Below are 27,248 nucleotides of genomic sequence, written 5' to 3' on the forward strand. Positions count from 1 at the left end.
GGAGTTCTGTTGTGAATGCTAGCAATACGCAGACATTTCAACACTGATGTTTCCTTTTCTTTTAAATATTTATGTCCATCTGCATTGTTGTTCGGTGTTAGTACCTTTTAGAAAAGACAAGTAAATTAACTACAACCTAGTAACCTAGAGGTTAAAGGAAAAAGCATTATTTTTCTTCATCCTGTTACAAGGTAGTTTACTCCAGACCACCTTAAGTTTGAAATATCATTGCTAATCACTTTGAACACGCATGAAGAAGCGCCCAAAACCTGACATTCTCAGTAGAAAACAGAAAGAATAAGGACAGAAACATTATCTCCCTTTTACAGATAAGAGAGGCACAGAGAGAGATCAGAGGATTTGCCGAAAGTAACACAGGTAAGGCAAGGCTATTCCCTATATTTACTCACACTAAAACTGGCTCTGTCTGGCCTTGTAAAATTATTCCAATACCCTTGGGTGCCCAGTCAAATTAGGTCTTAATTTATTATCCCAGTTCTCAAGTATCTTTCAGATGGGCTCATCCATTGTTCCCATACAGCTGGGTAAACAGACAAAGTCAATTCTATCACGCAGGTTTAATTTATAGCATTCACAACCCTTTGCATAAGTAGATTTTTTTTTTTTCCTTTAAGCAAGCTAAGAATCTGTTTAAAGGTGACCTATGTTGAAAAAAAGAAGAATGCAAAAGTTTCAGGAAAATCAGAAAGGAAAGGCTTCTGAAGATTGACTCGTTTTGCTGTCCTTTTCAGAGGAATAAAAATAAGAAATCAAATAACCAATGTTTGAAGCTTTAGTATGTAATCACCCTTATTAAGGCAAAAAATGACAATGATATGGCCAAGAATTTTAGTCACTGACATGAAAAGAAAGCAAGGCTTTCTAGTCCTTGCAGGAAAAGGCTGCCTTTGGACTTTACCATGAAATGACACCACAACTGTGTCAACAATTTTTAAAATGAACAAGTGATTCAAAAGAAATAGTAACATAAAGTAAAAAAAAAAAATTAGCCTCCCCCAAAAGTTATTCTTCTTCAGATTTTAGTCTTCCCAAAGCAGACCTGCCTTTCAGTATGCTTGCACAGTTCTTAGTATGCAGCAGTACCTCACTCCTGATGAGGGCCTCTGGCATTACTGGAATATAAACACCAAACAGGAGACAGATGACATTAATACACAAGAAAAGGGGAGAGCAGCTATCCTATTGAAAATAAATTCTTGATAATCCTTTGTCTACGATCCCACCCCATATCTGTGTCATTTCTACACAGGGGGAAGAATGGAAGCTTAAAACACATACACAAGAAGAATCTATGTAAATCAAAGGAATTAGCAGATGTGTTGGTAGTCTTCCACAAGTAAGAAACAAAACCTGCCAGCTGTACTTGTAAATTCAAAGATTAACATTAAACAAGACAACACTGAGACTACAGGTATTATCATTCTTTTAGGCAAAGTATTCAAGAATCCCAGTCTTGCAGAAACTCAGCCACCTGTCCAACTTTTGTGACTCAAGACCCACCCTATACTGGGGCCAAAGTAAACTGGAATCTTGCCGCTGTCTGAGATGACAGTGAAGAGGCGACTAACTCGGTCAGACCTGATTACCTAGAACAAGGGCAATTTTCTTTACAACTCTGTAAAGCTTCCGAAAATGGCAAAGACTGAACATTTGAGACCTGCAGAAAGAACATCCAAAACCCATTTTTAGGTAGAGGAAGTTTAACTGCATTTTAATACAGATGGTATTTTCTATTAACATCAGGCCAGAAGCCTATTGTTCAGCAGAGCTCTTCACTTCCTTTACACAAGAGCTATCTCTTTGAATCTGTCTGAGTCAACTTTAGTGACCACTTTAATATTCACTTTACAATTAATGCTTCTTTTTATGGGTTGGTAGAAGGTAAACCAATTTCAATTCGGCTTCTAGGTATTGAATTTATTATAAAAAGTTATGTACTTAAAACTCCTGTAATGAAACCAGAGGCATCATGAGATATTAACCTAGAGTTAATGCTGAGAAGGCCAGTTTGAATAATTCAATTCATGTCACCTTAAGTATCTTTTCAAACGGAATTAACTTTATCTCACAAAAAAAAGGAAGCTCCATGTTCCAGTTACTGATTATTGACTCCATGAGAGTTCTGTCTTAAATCATCTCACCACCATCTTCCCAGCAATTTTATTTCACTACCACCAGAATGCCTCTTCAAATTTTGAAGGCTGACTTTCATTATAAAGAAGCAATATTAGGTAAGAGGAAAACGTGGGTTCCGAATTATCGCTACTGTTAGGTGATGCTAAAATAGACAAAAACAAAAGTTAACACAGAAGTATCTACATTAGTTCAACATAGCTGCAAACCAGGGCTGCATTTCAGCCACATGCACACAGCTACTGCAGTAGTCTGCTTCTCATACAACTCCACCTCTTTTTGCAACAATGCCACTGCAGTTCTCTTGGCTTGTTAATTGTCTCATTCTAACACAAAGCCCAGCCTTTAAACGCTGAAAGGAGATGCTTTCAAACACCTATCTAAAACCAGGAGAAAGTGACAGCTCATGGTCAGCATTATTGTACAGTAAGAATGAGGGAGCCAGACAGGTGAAAAGCAGGTGATGTTAGGAGATAGGCACAGCATCAGAAATTAATCAAAATAAACAAGTAGGGAAAAGAGGGGAAAATGAACAGAAACAAGAAGAGCTCATAACAGGCAGAACAAAAAAGTGCTTCAGTACAGTGTATCTGTGTAGTCCCACGTTTCTGCAAGACACAGGAAAATCAGAACGACATCTTATGTTGAAGCACAGATGCCCCGGTAACATCAGCAGTCACCTGAAATAGGAAACACTGATTACCTCTCCTAGACAGTTCAAAGATGTGAAAACTAGGTAGCAAGCTAGTATCTATTGATTTAAAGCCAGAGATACCTAGGATTTCCTTAGCCTAGCAAAAAAACAAACAATAGGGAAAAGATTCCCAACAGATCAGGATTCAAACAAAACTCAGGAAGACTTCTTTTAGTCTAATATTTGAGCAAGGTGGTTTTTTTCAAAATCCAGATTATGGACCAGAGTGGACAGCCCTCAGAGCAGGAATGGTCTGTTCTCCTCCCAAAAAACCCTCCCTGCTTCATTCCACTGTGGCATTCCCCATCGAGGCAGACACCAGAATGCAAGCCCTAGGCTTGCCTGAACCACTCAAATAGAACAAAAAGAGACTGATCACAACCCTAAGAGATCACAGTTCAGGTATTAAGAAAATAATGCAAGAGTTCAACAAGAAGCAGCCTAGTGACTTTTCTTCAGTTTTGATAGCAATCGCATAAAGGCTTGTGTTAGGGAAAGAACAGATGCAGTGAGGCAGTGCTGCAGATCTCTCCACAATTTCTGAGCTGTGAGGAGAAACATAGCACGGAGGGCTTGTTTGGAAAAATAGGTAGCAATTTATAAAGCCAAGTGTATTCAAGATATAAACAGCTCTATACCTACCAGGACTACATAGAGAAAATTGAAGAGGAAGGCTAGAAACATTAGAAATATTTTTCAAGCTGTAAAAGAAACCAGTTGAAACATGCTTTGAACAGGTTTTTATCTATGCCTACAAAGCTTTGCACAGGGCAAGAGGGCCTGGGCAATTTCAGACCTGCTAGGCTGGAGCTGTAGACTAAGTAACCATAAACAATATGTCAAGGCAAACCTCAATATAGTATCTGAATTTGCATTTGTGCACAAAAGTACCTGTAAGTATAGAGAAAAGAAATAATGGAATTGAAGATAATTTTGATTGATGGAACCTTGCACATGAAATCAGAAAACAAGTTCAGAGAAGTCTCTGTGTATGCACTGATAGAATGATGAGGGAGACAGAAGAATAAGAGACGAACATGGATTGCTGTACCATCAGATGCTGATTTGACAGTTAATAGGCTGAAGGCTTCCTATTATCTGCTTCTATACGTCTACGTTGTAGATGTGATTAGAATGAATACCTTTATAGTAGGTGCTAACATAGTACAAGATATATATATATCTTTAAAGTTAAAAGGCTAAAGGTAAAAGATTAAGCATGGTAAACCCCAAGAGAAGTATTAGCATCATCCCAAACACAGCTGCCATGATGCTATTGGAGTACATGGGCTCCTCTGCACTGTTTTCCATGGAGATCCCCAGCAAATTGCATATCACAGGCAAGAACACAAGCATCATCCATTCTCAGAGAAAAAGGTTCTTGTTTTGAACTCAACAGCACCACAAAATGGATGGCAGATAAAAATACAAAAGAATGGAAATGAAATGTTTATAAAGGCTAAAAGCCTGACAAAACAGCTCAATGTCCAACAACATATTTTACAGAAAAACACATCAGCAGGATAAAAAATGATTCCTGATGCCGATGAAGCCAGAGAAGTATTGCTAGCTGCTTCCTGAACAGAATTAAAAATGACTTCTTCCTTCACAAGGCTCCTGAGAAGTATGATCTGTCTGTGTCATTTTGTTAAGTAAGGAACCAGTGAGAAGCCAGATTCAGGCCACGGTCTGGATACTCTGTGCTGATGACTTTACTTCTAGCCCTGTTCTAAGGCTTTAAGACTCACTCAGCAAAAGAAAGGATCAAGGGCCCAACCTATAAAAAAAGGAATAGCCTTAGGTAGGATAGACTCTGGAGATCTGCAGGTGAAAGATACTGAAAGAGAATAGCAGGTAAGAACATCAGGTAGAGCACTTGCATAAGTAGCCTTCATTTCCAGGGTGTAATCTGCTATCAGCAGGGATGCAAATCAAGTACCTAGCTATCAGAAAAAAAATCTCAAGCAACCATTTTTTTCAAGGCTTTGGGCATATACATTTGAGAAACATTTTACCACTTAATTTAACATGTATCTCTAGTCAACATTTTCTGGTTTTAAACTGCATATGTAATTATAGGTCTTCTATAAACAGCTCAAATCAGATGGGCTGCCTTACAGACTTGACAAAGCTTTTATTGACCAAATACATCATCTGTAATGTCCTTTTCAATTGTTAAAAGCCACAGTGAAAATTTGAAAGGCTTTATCTATAGTGACTGCAATTACTTTACTGTTTAAGAAAGAGGACAGAAAACTGAAGCGCATCTTAAGTTTTTCCTTAGCAAAGGCATGGGTTCCTACGTTTCCTACTCCATTACAACATGGTCAATTAACTTCAGCCATTTTATTGACCCAAAACTTGGGTTTTTTTTTATTTTCCTGCAATCCATGTATTAAGGGAAGGACTCTTCGAAGGCCAATCACAAAACAGTATTTGACACTGTATAATGCAAGACAATGCACTGAAAGTTCTAGTAAAAGAGAAAAGATGTTTCGAAGATGTCAGTAAAAAGAAGATGAGGAAAAAAGAGCTTACCTTCTGTTCCTTTTCTTTGGCACCACTGAGTTCAGAAAGGGAGTGTGATAGTTTTTCCAGCCTCTCAAGTAGGTACTTGTGTTGAAGGCTCAAAAGATCCTGGAATTCTCTGTACTGCTGCTGCAGAGGTGAGACATCAGAAGTTAAGGGAAAAATACTCTTTAGCGAATAGTTAGAGTCAAATATGTACCAACTTACTCTGTGTAAATCTGATTTAGATCCATAACAGTTCAATTTAAAAACAGATACTGTGTGTTTGAGTACTGCCTAATGATGATAAATCTGCTTAGAGATGAATGTTCAAGTGCAACCTTCTTTCTAGTCAGAGTGGAAAAAGAAGAATTGCACCAAATTCTTTTATTATTGGAGAAAGGGACAGCAGCAGGAGGCAGGTGATGACATTGTTTCAGTTGGAACAATTACAACCCTCTGATTTGTATTCAAAGCCAAACACTACCAATGTTTATTTATGAATAAAAAGCCAGCCAAGTAAGTAAATAGTCCATTTTTAAGCACAGACATGGATTTACAAGCCCACATACCCAAATTCAATCTCTTTGCTTGAGCACCAATGGCTCCAAAACCCAGAGCCACAGATGCAGTGCTACAGGCCTTTTAGAGACCAGCAATGATTTTTGGACGGTAATCTGGAGAAGCAGCAACTGTGGTGTTTGCAATGATATTAGCAAGCAACAGTGTCCTGCCTTGCTTGCAGCATTGAAATTCCAATAGGAGATAAATCTGCTCTTCACCTGTCATTGTGTAATTCCCTCCCTTGCTCATGTAGCATGGTAAACCATTTATGCTCCTCTCTCTCCCCCCTCACTTTTAATTATGCATGCAGATGGGATAAGGGCTCGCTGTCCAAAGAGATTACTCTGAATAAATACTTTAATAACAAGTCACTGCAATTAAGGTAGGGAACAAAAACTTCTTCAATCTATAAAATGGTGTTGAGTTACAGATTTCCTTAACATTTTTATGATCTAATCATTGCTTCTGGGCAAATTCATGTTGCAATCATTTTTGCCAATCATGGCTGCATAAATAACTCACTGCTTTGTTATTCCCTGTTATGACCCTGAGGTTTTTTTTTTCTTTTTCTTCTTCTTGTTCTTTTGGGGGAGGGGGGGCCTTGCCAGGGTTCTTTTGTTTTTCTTTCCTTTAAATAAAAGGCCACACAGAGAATAAGCAAAACATTTTAGGAAGGAATGGGAGGTTATTACACACCAATGTTTAAATCAATCAGGAATGCTCCTAGAACACCTTTGCTCAGCACCTAGAAATACGGGAAGGTACAAACAATGGTCTAAACAAACTAATTGCTTTCCAGAGCCAGCCTGCCTGAAGCCTGAGCTGTTTTACATTTCAGTTCATTTCGTCAGAGAGCACCAAAAGGCTGAAGTGATTTGTGGTGGTCTCAGGAGTCTCTGCCAGCTATGATGTATATAAAAGGAATTTTTTATTCCGGTTGTAACCATAGGCAGTAATGTTTATAGTAGGTGAACATATTAGCCTGGACGCAGGGCATGAATTTTACTCTAGAAAAAGCCAGTTCATTTATACAGTCTAAGAGTTAAATGTCGGTATTTGAAGACAAATTATAGGGAAATTCATTTAAACCCATGTTATGTGGCAGAATATAAAAATAGACAGTCCTATCTTTATCAGTTTTTTACAGCCCTCTTAATTCACTTTGCTTCCAGCAACCCCTTCCCCACAAAACAGATTTTACCCTCTTCTCCCTCCAACTAGCACAGTGCTAGCACAAGGAATGAGTACCCTAAACAGCCTTGGGGCACACAACTGATGGCCATGCACCTACGCTCACCCTTACCATAGTGTTAATGTCAGTCCTGCTGGAAAGATAGGCGAGATTGCCTCCACTCCCAAGCTTAGCACATACATGGTGCAAGTGTACCAGAAGAGATGCCCAAATTATGTTTTACAGACTGCAGAGCCCTTGCTGTGCACATGATGCTACCACCTCTTTATTTGAAATACAGCTTAAAACATGACATGCAAATTTAACATTAGGAAAGCATGCAAGCAAATCCTGATTGTCCAAAGGTCAGTTATGGGATCATGAGTGCGAAGGGCAATAGCTAACCTCTGCTTGAATGGCAGCAAAGATATCCCTGAAATTCTTTTAAGATTCAGTCAGCACTGTAACTGTTAAAATTTCCTGTATTGGAAGATTAAAACCTTGTTCATTCACACAATCACTCTACATTAAGCAATGTACTGTTACAGCCACCATAGCCTAAGAGTCCAAAGCCCTGCTTTGCTTACTGAGTAAGTAAACATGAAGTTTCAAATAGGAGAAAAAAAAAAGTTCATTTGTTTAAGACACATGCAGAATAGCTCTAAGTAGAGTAATTCTCCATAATGTCCTGGTACATTTACTGCAGAATATGTTCTTAAGGAAAAAAAGGCCTTAATATTAGATCTTACTCTTCCATTCTATTGAATTTCTGCTAAAAGCAGCAAGATGATCTCTTTTTTCCCCCTACAAATTAGCCAGGCAATATACAACACTGCCACAGATATATTTAAGTCATTCACATATAGCAAGGGCACACATGTACTATGGCAATGCAGTCTCTAGACAAATACATTAGATTATGAAAATATTTATCGTTACCACTTTAAGAAATGTTATAAGGGTGAAAAAAAATCTATAGGACAACTAGTTCTACAGATTTGCATTCCACAGAAAATGTGCCTAAATGCTCACATCAGTTATTTCTTCATGTGTTCAGGAGCACAAATATTGGATTTACAAGATGTTAGTTACCTGAGAGAAGTAGTACTTGGCATTTTACTGAACGGTAGTTTTATGTCCAAGAAATATGCATTTGAATTTATCCGAGTTATACATTCTATGCAGTTTGTTAGTAAAGTACTATGGTTGTACACGGTGGGGAGGGGAGAACAAAAAAAATAATCAGAAATGCAAAGGTTAAGATTTCAACAACCACATTTACATGTCATACTGCAAGTACTATATATTTTACAGAATAAATTAGTTGATTTTGTCACTGAATGTAAGTCACCAAATTAAGAGTTCATTTATGGCTCTTACCAGATAATAACCTCAATGGAGATAGAATTGGCTTTGAGAAGAGGGACTGCTAGAATGCAGCAGTGGCATGCTTACAGAGGCCAGGAACAGATTTCCAGGGAGAGGGACATTAGGCAGGGAACAAAGAGCTTTTTCTTAGGGGTGAAGCTCCACGAGAACATCTAGCCAACCTGATACTCAACTGCTGCCAAAGACACACTCCCGCTCACCCCTCCAGTTTCACTCCCTCCATCTGCACCAGCTCTGCAGCTCTCCCAAACCACTCACCTCACTCCAAGAGTCAGTCAAGCACAAGAGCTGGCACAAAGTGAGCAGAAAGAACAGGCAGCTGGGAGAGGGGGACACCCCTTCCAGCAGCAGTGACCTTGCAAAGTCTTAACCCTACTCTTTCTCCAGATCCACTCGTAAGCCTCAGGCTTTTAATAAATCTGAAGTGTTTTGGCTTAGAGCATTCAGCAACTTCCTGAAAAGCTTTTGAATTCTAGACATCAGCCTCCACATCCTTCTGTGAGCAATGTTCACGCTACAGCAGTTCAAACACCCACTGGTCTCTTCATCTATACAGTCAAGGTTTTCAAATGAAGCCAACACCAGGCTACTCCACAAGGGCTATTTGCTGAAGTTCTTACTTCATTAAATCACTTCTTGTAAGAGGAACAAAAGAAGAAAAAAGGTAGAGGACCTTCTCTTTAGAAAGAAGGTCCTTTTAGCCTGTATGATTCAAGAAAAATGTTTAGTTTTACTTCACTTTGTTTTAAAGAAAAAATAAAAATAAAGCAGCCTCCAATGCTGGAAACCTGGGGCTGGAAAAAAGTTGTCTAGAAGCTACTAGCAGGGGGAGAGAACACTACTAATGAGATTTTTTGGGAATTCATCTAGTAACAAATGCCCTTCTGTACTTTCAGAGTGTTTGTGAGAACTCCTCACTTAGTGACTCCTCAGTGGATTGTCACAAGCATTTTTGGGACAGGCATAAGTTCTAGTGTCCCCTTTTTACATACGGAAAAACTGTGTCACAGGGAATCTTTGGCCATGTCTGTGCACACAGGTTAAACCCAGCAATCCCACACTCCACAAGCCAGCTCTAGGACACCAGTCTTGCTGCAGCAGGATAAGCTGGGCAGGGTAAGCACAGCTCAGCCACAGCTCTAAGAGACCAGATTAATCTTGCACCTGATTAGCTCGGAGTGCAGTTTGCCTGCATTCACCCTTGCAGACAACCCTTAACAGACTTCCCAAGTATCAAACAAGATGCCCGGAGATAACAGATTCCTATAGTCCCTGACTGTTTCTCTGACTTGGACTGTGCTTTCATTCAAGGCTGCATACTCTGATCCATGTCCAGAAGGGAACAAAAGAGCTAAATCTCCATCTTCAGCAATGCAATGCTCTATCCCCATCAGCCCCTATATCCAATAGAAGATTCTCTAGGGACTCAAAGCTACTACAGAGATACACAAAAATGAATAAAGCAAGCAAATTAAGGAAAAAGTCAAACAGGCAGAAATTAGATTTAAAATTAAATAAGATAGCAGTAATTTACATTTTTTGTAGATTTACAAGAAAGTTTTGGGGATGTGATTTCAGCACTTGATGAAGAAAGCTTTTTGACATCTGCAATTGTGGTCTAGTAGACACAAAAAACTTTTAAAAAATCTCTGCTAAAGGACATGCAACTAGAAAGAGGACTAGTTATCATCATATTGGCAGTTTCGGCAAAGACTGAACTCTCTTCACCGCCTCAGGTAGTCCCTTCAAGACAAAGGCTGTGAAAAAACTCAACTGAGAAGGAGATACTGAGGAAGTATCACTGACACTATACTGATGAGGCTAAACTGAGCACTGAAAGAGAAGTCTTTGTTCTCCAATGAAAAATCTACTCAGATAAGTTGCAGGCAGACTTGAGCTTGTCTGCCTGCCCTCCAACCAGGTGTGTATAAACCAGTCCTATTCAAGGAGCCATGCACAGCCACAGTAGCACAGTATCAAACACTTCATGCCTGATCTAATTTACCTTGCTTTTATGTTTTGGGGTTTTGTTTTTTAGTTTGGCTGCCACACCAACACTACACCAATGTGGCTGACAACTTGAACAATGTCAAAGCAAGCTCACGTTAGTTTAATAGACACACCTTTGCATCTATAACTTTGGCACCTTGTACTACTATGGCATTCCACTGCACTGTTACTCCATAGTCCAAAAATGCCTTAAAATGCTGCTGGAAGAATAAGAAAGCATTTCACCAAACTCAAGCAAAGGCTAAGGTCCAACATAGCTGGGTCTCCAAACAATACTATTCCTGTATCTACAACTAAGGCTCAAGCTACATTTAAACACTCGTAATACAAGGGAACAGAATTTGCAGAGTCTGCAGAGCCCCACAACAGCCTCATGGCAAATTCTACTACAAGTGTGCTCAGTTTGAAGTGAGCCCACATTTTTTCATGCATCATCCAAGCATATATTTTTCAGTATTTTGACACATGAGGCAATGAGGTTTATTTTCTACCTTAATATTTTGCATATCAATAGGAGAAAAATACCATGCCTTTTGGAAAAGCAGCAATATGTGTGTCATTCTGATTTCCACCTGCAGGCTCTCTTCTTCTTAACCAAAGAAAGGATTAAAATAATGCAGCTTCAACTACTTACATATGAAAAGTCATATGAATAAAAATAAACTGCTGGTATTAATGAATTAACATCTAAAAGGAACACTTTAAAATATAAACTAACATATTCTAAGCTCTCTCCTTTAGCATTAAACAGTTACATATTTCATCGGAATCTGACCCACATTTAATTTTAAAATACAACTTGTGTTTAATACATATACAGTTCTGCACTTTGACAATCTCATGTCCAAAGAGCAACAACAGGACTGCATTTCAGAAATGAAACTACCCAGTCACAGATCAAAGTCAACCTTAACATGTTTCCTCTGCCTTTAAAATTAAGAGAAATAAAATAAGTGGCTTGAACCTATGTGAATCATTGTTCTGTGAAAGGGTAAAGACTAGTAACTTCTATGAAGGTTTATTATCTAAACTCTGAAAATGCTGCAAAGACTGAAGGTAATAAAATGTTTTATGAACAACTTCACTTCGCCCATTCTTATATAACTGAGTTTATGTGGACTCCTTGGCAGAGTGATGCTAAGAACCTGTAGGGAACTTTCTGCACATCCACTTTTCAATGTATTAAAGTAATCATCTGGTGCAGGTCTGAACCTTATGAGACTTCAATTCAAAACACAATCTCCTGATCCAGAATCCTCAGGAAGCACGTTTCTGAAAAGACTATAAAGAAGCAAGTCACATACAATAAGATAGAACGATCTCCAATGTGAAGCCCAACAGTTACATTTTAATTTAGACTTAAATATTTTAATGTTGCTATCCAGCCAGTAAATTAACTCAAGATGCAAGAATAAAAAGGGAGGATGCATAGGGAAAAAGGTCACAAGGTCCACAAAAGTTAAGAACTTCACTTCTGTTTAAAGCATCAGCATTATGTTGTTGAACGCCACAGCTCTCATATAAAGGAATTGCTTAATACATTCCCATTCTGTTTGAAGGGAAATTAAATTTACATTCTTTGGGAATATGGTATTGTAATTAGTTCATGACTTGATTACACTTTGAAGTGAACCAAGATTGCATATGGCGCATACAAATTAGTTAGGTTACCTGCCTAAAGAAAAGCTACAGAGTTAAGAATAAAGTTAGGGACAAATCCAGGACAGTCCTTTGGAGCTTTTAGGAAACATATGTAAAACATCAAATTCAAATATAGCTTCTGGACTTACTGATGTCAGATGGGAACAGAAATAAAAAAATGCAGTTTCCTAAACAGCTGAATGAGTTGTTTGCAAACATCTTTCCATCTCCACCCATACCACCTGTAGGGCAACTGTTAAAATTGACCCTAAAAAAAAAGGCAATAAAAGATACAAGATTTTCTGCCCTGGTTAAATTCACTAGTATGATTTATTCCTAGTACCTGTAATTTTTAAAACTTTTTATAGACAGTCTAGGTTTTATATCATCTACCAACATGTTCTGTTCTACCCAGGTGATGAAATTCCCAAGTTCACTTTAAACATACTGAAAAATATTGAGATGCACAGTTCTAAAATTGGACAAACAAAAACATAGCCAGTATGACTTGAAGAGAGCAAGGAAAACATTTAAACCTAAAACTAATTCCTAACATAGCACATGAACTCAGAGAAATCTCTATCACACTTTCAAAATGCAAAAGCAGTTTAGGGCACAGGATTTAGTCCTATGTATTGAAAATCCTTTCCACAGGATATGCCAAGCAAACTGGACAGCTTATCTGCCATGTTCTCTGGTTCAAAGGTGGGTAAGGACAAAAATATCACACACCATCATATGCCAGCAGATGTGCCTGGATCAATAAATGCAAATACCATCTCAGAGCTTGCACTTTCCATTCCAAGTGGAAAACACATCTCCAGCCTTATCTTCGTTCCTACAAACAAAAGGATACTTACAAGCAAATAAAAAAAGAAAATAAAGGTGTATTCTGCAGCCTGGCTGTGCTAACTACCTTATTCTAGTGAAAAGGAAGGAAGAATGCAACACACAAAAGGCAAATTAGGCCACTACAGACACTGGCAAAAACATGTATTTTCATAATAATGAACATAATGAATCTGATGACAGAAAAACCAAGAACCTGAATACATAAAATAAAGACGTCACAGATCATGGTAACAAGCTACTGGTCCTGGCATCGGCCATGAAAATTTTTACTTTTTGCTTAAGAACTGCAACGGCACGAGATTTTCCTCACTGGCAAGAAAGTTTGTTCAGAACATACTTGCTGCTTTCAGGGGAGCTCTACGAACATCTACAGCAACTTTCAGGATTTAAAGATTTCCTTTGCTTAGACGTCAGAGCTACCCAGCCTCTTCCACTAGAAACTGTTAAGGAACTTGTTACTCAAGTATTTGTCCATCAGCTGGTAAATGTATGATCCTTTTTTAGGGAAAAAAAGGAGCCTGGAGATTCGACCATATACAACTTCTGTGCAAAACAGTCCCAGCATCCGAGAACACCACCACACATTTCATCATGTACGACAGAAAATAATCTCAACGTGTGCTGTGAGAACATGAAGCCAAAAGAAGGTATTGCACCTATCACCATCCACACAAAAAGAGTGATATTTTTTCCTTTTACATATTTAGAGTGCAAAATTAAACAAATAAAAGGAACACTGCATAATTTAGCTTTCAATTTCTATCAAATTGCTCATAATTGTAACCATAAAATGATAATATTCTACCATATGTGCATCTGCAAAGCCGACAAAAGCACCGGTCAGTCCCTGCGACAAGAAAAATAGACCTGTCGCTCCACCTAGTGACCTTACTGGATATTACCACTCCCCTAACTTGCACAGAGTGCTTGTCAAATTTTGAGGTTAATTTTGTTACAGAGAGGGATCTAACACATCACTTTGAAACATGAAAATCTGCCATGCAATCCTCCTGCTACCGTTCTTCCTCAAATTACACTTTCCTCTATCCATACAGGCAGTCACAGCTTTACATAAAATACCCATCACTGCAAATACAGGCTGTTTTAGTTGCAGGCCTTTGTGAGAATTAAAAAAATCTTTCACAGTTGCCACCATTACTGTTTACACAAAGCCATTTGTCATATCAGTACTACTTGATATTAAAACAGACATGTTCTTTACTCTAATTTGACAACGGAGCTCCTGGCAGAAGCCCGAGGAGAGATAAGGTGCTTTTAGCCTATATGGGAATTGAGGTATCTGAGAAAGGATGTTCAGCATGTTATGTTTAGACACAGTAAGAGGAGTTATTTAACAGGATAAATGTGAGCTCGGAGTCAGATACGTGGAGGAAAGGGGATGAAGAGGCAAAAGAGAAATGGAATGTAAAACCTGAACTTACTGGAGCAGAGCTACAGCACCTCCATCTCAATTAAAGAACATGCATAGTAAATCAAAAAGGTGTCTGCTTTGCAGGGAATGAAAATGTAAGATCACAAAACATCAACTCGTTTTATAACGAAGCTAATCAGGTTTGTCTTAGTTACTGTCAGAATGGGGATCACCTGATAATACACAATGGTGTCTGTCTTGTTGCTTCCTCGCAGGAAACAATCAATCATCACTCTTAATTTTATCTACTTAATGTCTCTCACTGAACTTCTTCCTTACAGCCCTCAGATGGGAATAATGCTGATGGAGAAAAGCAGATTCTCCTTCAGCCAAGTTCCCACCACCCTTAGAATGAGAGAATCCTCGTTCAGGTCTGTACTGGAAAGGAAACCTGGGCACTACGGGGAATTCTTTTGTTTGCTGCTTCCTCACGTGGTTCCCTCTCTGTATCTTGCACAGTCAGCATCAGGCTTGGGTATTTCAACTTTCTTTTCCCCCCCTTTTAAATTAGAACATACTCAGACAGGAGCACATAGATTTTAATCTATCGACAAATGGTGCAAGTGGCAAAATGAAAATCTGTAAATGTTGCTGGACCAAAATAGAAAAAAAATAAATATCAGTGAGGCATTAAACCTTACCCTTCTTATGGAACTGCCTTCAGTGTTATAGCTTGAACAGCACCGAATATAAAAATTGCAGATAATTCTAGATAATTTAATTTTTTCTTTTAAAACTATTGCTATTTTGACAGTCTTTCTAACCTTGTTAGAACACAATCTGTTTCCAGGCTGTTGATGAGGGAAATGCAATGCTCCTTTTCCTAGAAGGCAGCTGAGGTCAAATCAAGCTCCCTACAAGCGTACTAATACTAATTTTAAAGGAGGTGTCCCTTAACCCAAAAAAGGAAAGCATTCCATGTTACAGTGCTGCAGAGATCTTTTACATTCTGTGCTGTACATATCTCTAATTAGATAAGTATTTCAGAATTACTTCAAAGGCCTCAGAAAGTTGGTCCTTTCTTGTAAAAACTGGCCTTAAACATGCCAAACTGAAAAGCACTGGTTTCACTGAACTGAAGCCAGTGAAGAAAAGATTTAATAACAGCCTCATTATAAGGTTCATTGTTGTAGGACTATTTAATATACAAGATTAACACATCTTATCTCCCACTTTCACTGAAACCTATTATACCCCTCATTAATACATGCACATTTCTACATCATTTACAGCACTAAGGTCTCAAATAGCATTGCCTGAATTGGGGTGTGTTCTGCCGCTCTTCCTGGTGGTAGGCTCTTTTTGTAGTAACAGTCCTCAAAAATAAGCCTCACAGCTCAAAATGGAAGACATCGCTAGGCAAAGTAAACAGGGCTGCTTAAAACTGAGAGAAATTAAAAATCAAAATAATTTGTTTTGCCAACACTCTGTATTTCATTTCCTGACTTCAGTTGCCTCACACCCAAACCAAAAGGTGGCACATCCATGTAGACAGGAAACTACCTTTCCAATCTAATGGATAATTATAATATTTCCTCATGACAATTTGAGATTGAGAAGTAGAGAAAATCAACTACAGCTCCTCAAATTAACAGATATTTAAAAATTCTTCAGATCTGGATCATCAGAGCAGAAAAGGAAGCTGCATGATACAAACAGTACAACACTTTACCAGATCACACACATTTGTGTCTGTAGATACACCAGGACAGAACAATGTACCTCAATATTATATGAAGGGGAGGTAACCAGATAAGGAAAGACAGACGTTTTTACATTCCAAAGAACGGTATGTAAACCTAGACCAAACCAACCTAGACCAAAGGGACCAGGTTGATCCTTACTCTTGCACAAAAAGGAGAACTGTTATGAGTCTGTTAAATACAAGCCTCAGCAAGACGGAAAATTTCTACAGGAAGCATTACAGGACAGAGTATGTATTTGTCCAGCAACTGAACAGATAGATTCGGGTGTTCACAAGCTCTTCTGTACTTCTACCGACAAGGTTCCAGACAAAGAAATGGAGATTTTTCACAGAGTTCCCCTAAGCTGCCAAACTGCTCTCCACAGAAGGCTGTAAACATTTGAAGTTTACATGGACTCAGCTAAATGAATTCATAACAACAACAAAATAATCTATCTGGTGCTATCAAACACAGAGAAACATTACAACTGCATTTTTTAATTAACAGGTTTCTGGACACATGGAGACTTTTGAGTGCAAGCAATACTATTTGCTTACCCTGTCCTTACACTTTGCCACATGCTTTTGGCTACTGTCAGTGTTAAAACACTGAACTTTGTCATCTGACACAGTACAGACATTTTATGTTCTCATCTTACTACAATTAACAAGTTATATGTATTAAAACTTGCTTAGTGAAGATATCTCTTCTCCAACCATCTGAAAAGAATTGCTAACACTCATAAATTGTTAGAAAGCACATTAGTAAAATTCCCTTTCCCCCACACAACCTTCTGAAGCTACCCTATGCTAACAAAAAGGTTTCCAAATCAAATGGTTAATATTTACTGAAGTGGAGGAATACTAGTAACCTGGAATGATTCTACAGGGAAGATACTGATAGCAAAGACAACTTCTAGAAGCCAAATGTACAGCTCCTGGGATTTTTCTACTGTTCTTGGAGATAAAAATGCTTACTCTGGCTGATTAGTTTTGTATTAGAGAAAGGGTATTGCCAAGACAGGCCTATTCCCAGAGTGACACTGACCCATTCACATGTACTTTGGTCTATTTGGAAGTTTGCATGCCTTCAGGTAAAAGCAAGTTTCAGGAGGCTCCAGAAGCGCTATCTACTGCAAGAAAAACCCTCATCTCACCCCAATATCCTCACATTTATTACCACAGAAGAACAGCTGCCATTCTGGAAGCCTTCCTGGCTTCTTACATGCAGCATACCAAGATATCCAGCTGGATGTGTATAAACCAACTCTAGTGTATCAGTGGGGAAGAGAGAGAACCTCTCTCCAAAGCTATGACTATTTTTCTCATTATAGTTCTCCATTCCTCTCAGAGAACCATGTAAGTGTTAGCCTTGAGGACATCAATGCTGGAGGGCCGTTACTCTGGACGACAGGAATTCTGAAATCTAAACTCAGAAGTGCTCATCAGAAGGAAAAATAGCTGAAAAGACTTTGCATAAAGACAGTTACTGGCAGCAAGAAAATGATACTTAGAGATATTCTCCTCTCACAGGATTAATATTTGAATAAGCAAATAGTTCTTTGGCAAATTCTTTACTTATTGCAATACAGTCAGAATCACAGATAGATGCCTCGATGCATACAGACATTCTGCATAAAAACAAAACCAGAAAAATCTGTGATCCAGTGGATCTGCAGATAATGCAGGGCTAACTGTGGACCTGGTTAGTCGAGTCAGGTACTGAAAAGGCCTTGTTAAACACATTCCTATGATTATAATAAATTTCTGAGCCATGAAACCAAAGACACCATAAGGAAGTGAGGAAAAAGATTCAACACTAAAAGATTCTATATAAAAGGGGCCTAATAAAAATCAGAGAAATTAGTGGTAATTTCCAGACCAAAAGGTCATGAAGGCAACCTGCACACCAAGCTATATGGGAATGCCTGCTTCTTGCCAGTCAGTAGGGAAGGAAAATGAGTGTATGTGAACACCCTGCAAGACCACTAGAGTAGAAGTTACTGATTTACAAAAAGTGAACCATAAATAAAAATAGAGAAATCTACAGAGCTACTTTCCTTGAAGAACTTCAAAACACAAGACAGGAAACTGTTTAGTGAACTTGAATACCAGATTCTACAGTAATACTTCTGCCAAGCCCAAGGCACAAAAGCATGAACATTCAATGAGGTGTTCTCATTCATAAACATCATGGAGACCATGGAGGTGTGATAGCCCCCAAAGAATTAACTTCCGAAGTGCAGGATTAATTTAGAAGGCAAGGCTGCACCACGGCTTCTCAGTATCTCTCTAATTTCAACAAACCAAGGAAACACATATAACTTTTCCATCTCAAATTAAAACCTACTTTTGTGCCAACAACTAGAAAGCACCATCAATGCAGTATCTGAATAGCTTACTGGTATCAATGGACTTACTCTCATCATCCTCGCATGTTCACTTCACAAGGAGAGCCACATTTCATAAAGGCGAAGGCAAGCTACAGAGAAGGTATGTGATTTACATAACTTCACAATCTGTTCAGTGCAAGTAAGAGAATTCACGTGTCTTAGATGTCAGATTGCTTCCACAACAGCTTGCAGTGCTGTTATTTCAGGACCATTTTCTGAACTGCTGTGCCCTGTACTGGCAATGTAGCTTTGTGGTCAGTGCTCTTTCATTTTCTGACAGTTTTCACCAGTGAGACTTTCATATATTCTTGCCTTCCCCTTCCAACGATTAAGGTGAGAAAGAACTGAAGCAAGGTAGGAGCAAAAATTAAAGCAGCAACTGTACCATAACACATCTGCCTCTGAAGCAGGAAGGAACAGACAACACCAAAACATTTTCAGATCTCACAGGCTGCTTTGCTACCAATCTGCACTAGCAGGTGAGACATGTCACTCCATGACAAGTATCAGAAATAAAGGAGTTTAGTGCAAGTGTTTTAAATGATTTATCTCCATCATGCAACAGAAGACAACAAGCAGTTCTAACAAAACCTGCGGAAATTTTTCTCCTGAGCTGCAAAGTTTTGAAATTAGCACTTTCTGTGTGCTTGTTCTTTTAATGTCTGCATTTATTAAGGATGAAAACAACCATGCATCTGAAATGCCAGAGAAATATGGATCCATAAATAATGCCACACTCCTATTCGCACCTAATCTAAATATTTATGTAGTAATTTACCAGCAAAAGATGCAAACTATTCTTTAAATGTTACATTGTATTAAAGGTTAACCACATGATGTTTTATTAGAAGGCTCTGAATTATGTTCAAGACAAGTTTGTATTTTCAGTTAAAGTTCTGGTGTTGAAATGGATGGACAGAGGCAAGGAAGTCTGGTCACTTCTCAAAGATGAATGCTGAAGTTCAGACTTCTTCAGTATTTTTGAGTCTACATAGCCATAGGCCATGCAACTCAGCAGCATACTGACTGAGAGAGGAAGGGCCACCTTCTCACAACTAGAAGGTCTAGAAATAGATCTATTAGTGAGGCTTGATACTTACAGCAAGACTGATGATGCTGAGTTTCACTTGGAAAAGCAGCCTCTACTGAAAATAGCACCAAATCAAAAAGGCTGTGTACATACCCCTAAGAGAAATGTTAAATGTAACAGCAGAACTGCCCCCAGTATAAATACATGCCCTCAGATTTCATAAGTGCTAGATGCAGCTTCATCTTGTCAGTGATGTAATGCTTCTCTGTCCAGCACCTTACACAGAAATTCATGATACAGTCCTCACTCAGTCCTACAAATCCACCCTCTCTTATTTCATACCCTTCTACAGACATCATCACATATTTATGGTCTTAACTGTTCCTTTTGGTTCCTCCTTGAGCTCTCACCTTCATGCCTTCTGTTCCTAAAACCTTTAATATTAGACATAGTTTCCGACTTATCATCTATTTTCTCTCTTATATAAGGCTTTCTTTAGAAATATTACTTTACTGACTTGATTTCCAATTCTCTTGATCTCTACATGATCTTCCACACTGAATACTTTCTTCATGTCATCACTTTTCTCAGATGCAAGACCTTTGAAGCTCACTACAGACCCAGCCATGCAGGAACTGAAACAAAGATTTTCTTGTGGTTTGTTTTTTTCACTAACAGTCACTTCCACTTACACTACACTGAGTAAGATCCACTCCTGTGTGACTGTTTTGAGCCTATCAGTCTGCCAGAGTTTCCAAGGTTGCAAATTGGAGGGGAGGGTGGAAAAACACACTTAAGTAGTGTTCTAAGAGGGAAATATTTTTCAGTTTGAAGGACAAGAACAAATTGAGCACTGTTGACAATATTACCACTTCCTACCCTGAAACCCTTGTGAGAAAAGAAAATCGCCAGCTCTAAGGAAAAGGTATTCACAAATAAATATTACAACCCTTTTTAAACATACTCAAATAAGAATACAAACAATAGGAATGGTTAGAAAACACTGCTTAACTTCTTCACGTTTCCTTTGTGACTGTTAAAGCACATACCTCTAACTCATCAGCAGGAAAGGCTCATTTTTTCCAGATATAGCTAATCAGACAGAGTAACACAAGGAGGTCTATTAATGTTCCCTGCTTCAGTGAGACATGAAGTGCAGACTTATTGATGGAATCTGCATTTTTGGTTATCATTTGTCCTGCTTGAATAAGCTTACCAAGCTGAGGCAACATTTTCAGACACTGGTATTTTTAACACCATTGGTCTCTGGGACTATCCTGTTTCTCCACCTCACCACATCTAGATCAAAGAAACCTAGGAAAAAAATGTAAGAAGCTGGAAGCATAAATGTTCATTCTTAAGATGCAGTAAATCTTTCATTTCAAGGATATACAGAAGTACTCAGAATGTATTACAGCTGATCAATGCCGAAAAGAAATATAGAATACTACTGAAAATAGACCTTATTTGTATGCACACCATACAAATACGTTAAAATATGTAGTTAAATATGCTGTTGGAGTTAAATAGCTTTCACAGAAGAGAATCATTGTAATTATCAGTGGTAATAGCAAATCCTCTCTGATACAGATGTTTACTTCCTGTTCCAAGAACTACAGCAGGAAACAGCCCTGATAAAAATATTTGTCTAGCACCAGCCATAGTGTTCCTATTTGTTACCCTTAAGTGTACAACTTGTAACAAAAATAGGTAGCTTTTTTTCTCCCCACAGCATAACTTAATATCTTTAAAATAGTCAACAACCAAATGCCTCCTACCGTATTTTGTTACGAGGCTTCTCTGAAGCCTTCTCTACAGTCCTATCTCCTCGGTTTACAACTGGAACACAGAATTAGTCATCTCTAGGAAACAGATAGCATTAGCTTTTCATCACAAAAAGCTCAATTAAAACCCATTTGTGAGAAGATGAGCCACTACTTTACTGTATTTTTTCCTTTCACTGCCTCTTGATAGCTAGGCTGAACCTAAGTATCATTAACTGCTGTGAACACTAATATGCAAAGCCTATGTACAGGCCTATCTATAGCAAGTGCATCAGTTCTGTTGTATAGGGAATAAAGAAAAGAAAAAGGCATCGACATACAGACAGTTTCTTCCCAATGCCCACATTTACTTCTTGCCAATTTATTTTGGAAAATGGTAGAGGTGGAACTGTCTATTCAATTTCTTAGATTTCACTGTGCACCTTCTATTTCTTAGAACATGGCAAATACTGTCTCTACACAATATCCCTAGTACTTATAATGCAAAACACTTTATGACACTTCTAGCTCTGGGAGAAGAGAAAATGAAGCATGAAATAAGAAATATACTAGCAGAACAATATTCATTGACACTGGTAAGTCTGTATACTGCTGCACTGGGAAAGTATTAGTATTTGGGGTTTTAGGCTTCTTTAAATATGTTTGCCCAGCTTTCCTGATGTCAGAGGTACGTCAGTCCTTACAGCTTTTCTCATGTAACATGCAACCCAGAAGCCAAATTCATCAAATTATGCTCAAATCCATCAGATTTACATGTTCTTATTTAAATGACAATTTTTTTTTTTTGCCATCTAAAGTATGTAATTCTCCTCACAGTTCTTCAGAAATCCCCCCCCCCTTGCAAAAAGATGATTACATTTTTTGAAGAGTCTGAGCCAAAACACAGAACTAGCAATAATCTTTTCTTTCCTAGCAAGAGTCAAGATAACAGATTCACAAGCAATAAAGTCATGAACAGAGAACAAAACCCATAAAAGAACATCTTGACTAACCAAAGACTGACCTTAGTTGAAAAAGTTTTTAAAAATTATTCTTTGTTTCTTGTGGCCTATATTGAAATTGAAAGAAAATGTCACCAAAAAAAATAATTCTTGAAGTCCAATATGTACAGGTAATATACAGTTTAACCTGTGCTAATTTGGTCAATCTTACGCTGATTTTGTATAACACACTGGTTTTAACGCACAAATGCTAAAAATCCTGCAGAAACACATACAGGCAATGATCGTGTATGACCACATAGTGCCTCATGCCACAAATTGAAAGAAGTCACTTTTCTTTTGGACTATATAACCAGTACAAACCCCTTCAGATTCCACTTGTACTGCTGCCACCTTTCTAACAGTTCAGGAAAGATATTCCTCTTTTCTTTTTCATAGGAAAACTCTTCCATACATTAGAGGAATGGACAAGACAGATCAGCACACCACTGGGTGAACTACAGTTAAAAATTTGGCCATAAGTCATTACAGCTATCTGACAAAGGCTTTTATTACTGATTTGTTTGAATAATGTATCAGACTGGCACTAATGTCATAAGCAACTTGGAATAAGCATCCCTGATTTACCAAGGATTCTCTCATTAGGAATTATTTAAAGTATGAAAGGTATAAAATACGTGATTAAAAAAGCAAAGATAAATGTTACAACATTCATTACCACCAGGCCCAGTACAATACTGACAGTGTCATAGCTACAGCATTGGGAATTTACACTGTGAACAAGTAATAAACGTTTAAAAATCACTCCTTTTATCTCCACATTTTTGTTTTCTTTAACTGGCTTGGGGATGGATCATTCACAGAGTTTTACCCTGCTTCAAATCTACCTGGACTTTTTTTGAAGGAAGAAGTTGATATTTCACAGCTTCTAAACCATTTTCAAAGGCTACAACTTTAGTCCTGACATGTTTTCATAGTAAAAAGGAACTACCCCAACTACCCTTTACATGCTAAAAAAAAATAACGATGCAATTTAGGACATCAAAAGAATCTTTTCATACTTTGCAGCAACCTTATTTATAGACCGCCACAAATGGACAATAGTATTTTATTCAGTTTCCTTAAGGCAGGAGGAATAGGATACTGCCAGGAGAGACAGCAAAACCAAAAGATGACTTTTAACAACCGATGTATGTAACACTACATAGGTGCATTTTTCATTTATCTACCAAAAAAATAGTGAGATCTTACTCGTAAGCAGCAGTATTGAAAAAACGTGCTTAATGCAATATTTGCATTAAGAATAGTATACATTTGGTACAAGTGTCTTGCATTTCTTGCTACATTAATGAAGACATTGACTAACCACCCTAAAATAATCTCATGCCACAAACACCACACATTGCTCATCACAGCTGAGATGCTGACATTTGCTGCAGGGCTAGCACTGCTACACTGAACTTAGGCACATAATCCACCTCTTTTTTAATTTAACTAGAATCTATTCTAGTATGTAGAAGAACTGCAATCTTAACTGCACAATATGTATATTTTTCCCTTGATTGCGCCTACTTGTTCTTTCAAGGGCATTCCCATTAGGAACAAACACTTCTCCATCCTCTCTCCCCCTTAAAGCAGAGTGAAAATAATCCTATCAAGGGAAACTTATTACTGTTTCCAAATTGCGTCTGGCTCTCAGCAGGCACACTCTCCAGGCAACAGTTTTGCCGCTACATTATGACTAATTTTTTTTTTTTTTTTCCAGATGACATTTTGTACTTTAAGTAGGTAGAGGAAGGACAGATATATGTGATTTTGGATAAGACAGAACCTTACAAGTCAAGTGAAATAGCAGTGTCTCCCCTCACGCTGCACCCTCCTGCAAAGAAATTTCTTTTTCACTCTAGAGAATGATTTCTTAGCACATTGCACCATGCACAAACACAGATCCTTTCACAAATTAATTTAAGAGAAAGATGAGACCTGTAGTTTGTTTAAATTTTGAGCTCCCGCTTACTTTGTGTGATGAAGAAATAAAAGAAAAAAGGAAAAGGGGGAGAACAAAAGAAACCCCAAAAGCAATCATTTGATTTCTGGCTACCTGGACAAAGCACACGCTGTCTAATGCTGCCATCTGCTGTCTACATGTAACGGCAATGCAGCTCTGGCTGTAAAAAACAATTTTCAGGAGTATTATCCAGACTGTTCTCTTCCACAACTAGTATCTCCTGGATCACCATTTTGAAAAAACAAAACCTCTCCAGTTCTTTTTCAATATTTATGGCTTTTCACAGTCCTTACAAATAGATGTACACGAGTCGTTTTAAATAAACTTTCTACGAAGCAAAAAAAACCCCAACCAAACAACAAAATCAAGCTACATTCAACAGAATAAAATGCTGTGCAGGTGATTTTTAGGGAGTAGGAAAAGAGCAATTTAAAACTTAATTTAAACTGAAGCCACTGAGCCTGCTTCAAGATCAATTAACAAAAATGCCCCAAAGTTACGGGTAATATTGTTGAACAAAGAGAAGTTTATCCAAATACTTACCAAGGAATTTAGGTATAATTTCTAGCTCTTCAAAGAGAACATACATGAACACACAAGCCTTATCTACATAGCCACATGAAATTTAGCAAGATGTAACAACCGTTTGAATCAACAGAAAGGGCTTCATATCTTATCAAATTCTTCTGAGTAAAATAAGCAGGGGAAATAGACACTTCTTTGGGGACAGGATGGAGGGAACACAGGAAGAACTGTATATTAAGAACAGAGAGCTATGTACATCGGAATGCCACTTCAAACCAGACTAAAGAGAAGTTGGGAGGCAGGTTCCAGCCTTTAATCTGTAAATGTAAGCCCAGCAAGTCTCAACTTGCCTATAAGAAAGGTTATATTTTGCCATTATACCTACTGGTAAACCCTAAAGCCCAGCTCCTACTTGGAAGAGTCTTAGCTTAAGGGCAGGTTCAGAGGTATTATTCAGCCACATCATGCTTCACTGAACATTACACTATTCTGCATTTTATCAGCCTCTGAAGGAATTTAACTAGCCACATTAATGTCCTTTCTGACCGCATGCTCTTGTGTTCCTAACCTGAATAATGCACTTGCTCCTTACCACATCTCCCCAAGCACCAGTAGGATCCCCCTCCCCATGCAGAGGCATTTCTGAAAAACTGGAGCACTCCTTGATTCCACAACTCAGGCAAGCAAGCCATCCAGATTCACAGCATTCATACCCTTCCTGCTCACAGAAGTGAAAAACAAAAGCCTACAAAACCTACAGCTTGTTAAAGCTTTAGGAAAATGTACTACAGGCTTGATATGAAATAAGGACTTAGTTCAAAGACAGCTCATCAGCATCCCAGGCCTATTCTCTAGATGATGCTTAGATCCAACTTCCCACTTCCTGCACAGCACTTTTTCATGTCAAATACAACATAGTTATAAGATAGTTGCTTAAAAATCCCTTTGGCCAATGGAGAGTAACACTTTAGAGAAGTCAAAAGAAGAAAGTATTAAGAACTATACCATAGCTGAAGTATTAAATTTAAAAAATTACTGATGCACAGTTTTACAGCAGTGGTGCCACAAAGATTGTCGGGAATGACAAAGCTTTGAAGACACAAAATCCTCTTCGAAGCTTGGCTCCAAGCAACTATCACTTTTAAGTTTCAACTATTCTGTACTGTAATTTTAAGTGAAAGGGCCTGGCAAGCCTGAAGCACTTTGAATAAAGAAATAAATAAAAAATAATAAAATGGAGACCCTGTGATTTAGCTCCAGCTTCAAAAAGTACAAATAAGATGACTTATGCCAGGCTTATTTCTTTAACTGTATGGAGGGAAGGACTTTGTAAAGCACATGCAGACTTGTCTAAGTAATTTAAATACTGCAGATATGAAAGGCCATACTGGTGCAACACAGGCCTTTCTAATTCAGATTTCCATTTCTTATGACTAGCACGTATCATTGATCAGATTTTGTAATTTCTTCTTCTAATTCTCAAAAACTAGGCTGACCTTGGTCACTAAAGTCCTTTTTTTGGTTAAGTGAAACAGAACACTTTTTGCTTATGAACTCGCTGCATCCTTCAACACAGCACACAGTCACTGTATCCTCATTCTGGTGTCCCTTGGTTTCCAAAAATGTCACATCAGGAGGACAATCAAAATCAAATCACTTTTTCCTGCACAGGTCTCCACAAGCACAGGTCTCCACAGAACATTCAACTTGCTGTGCTTTCTACTGTTTTAAATATGCGATCTCCTCTTCAATTTGTAAGTTTTTAATTGGAACCACAAGACAAGCAATTGTTCTCCCATTTCTATAACCCGTACCACTATGGTCTTGTTACTGAGAGTTTTACTCCACAGGGTCTGCCAGTGCAACTTTTTCACCACCCTTTTTTTGTCACAGTCACTAAACTCAGATTTCTACCACCCTACCCTTTTTAATAGTAAGACTCAAGTAAATTTTATCACTGTTCACTGCCTGTATCACACTGCCTAAGCACCTACTGTCTTAGAAATTCAGACACAAAAGGGAAAGGTTGTACTTGCTCCAAATAATTTACACTTGAATGTAAGCTTTGCAGTAAACTCTCCGCCTTGTTTCTCTCCTCATCATGATCATAACTACAACTGAAGTTTGTGTCTTCTCTAGGCAAGATTCCTCAACCCTATCCTGAATTAAGTCATCTAAAGGAATCCATTATCTTAGTTCGATCTAATGCTCAATCTTGATTGTGTCTGTGTCTCAGCTGTCACTTCTTGGCTTCTCCACATCTTCCTATCACTTCAGTGCTCTGCTTCTCTACTCTGCTACCCACATTGTTTTCAGCCTTTACTCCCATTGCTCTTGGAACTCAAAGAGAACTTACATCTGATTTCAGAGATGTTCTGCATAGAAATTAACATCAGCTTGCCCTCTTCATTAATGGTTACTCTACAATCTCATCTGTTAAGTTGCCATTTTTAATTACCTTGATTTGC

At 38.2% G+C, this 27,248-nt stretch overlaps 1 protein-coding gene across 4 annotated transcripts in view; it reads right to left on the reverse strand.

Moving 5' to 3' along the window:
* Window positions 1–27,248, reverse strand: part of KIAA1328 (KIAA1328 ortholog) — a 175,793-nt gene that overhangs the window by 100,276 nt on the left and 48,269 nt on the right. For all 4 annotated transcript variants that reach the window (XM_074932616.1, XM_074932615.1, XM_074932618.1 and 1 more), the window contains one exon: window positions 5,387–5,514. In XM_074932616.1, the coding sequence (XP_074788717.1) occupies window positions 5,387–5,514 (128 nt within the window). The remainder of the gene's footprint in view (window positions 1–5,386; window positions 5,515–27,248) is intronic.

The sequence above is a fragment of the Athene noctua genome, chromosome Z, assembly GCF_965140245.1.
Source record: "Athene noctua chromosome Z, bAthNoc1.hap1.1, whole genome shotgun sequence".
NCBI lineage: Eukaryota > Metazoa > Chordata > Aves > Strigiformes > Strigidae > Athene > Athene noctua.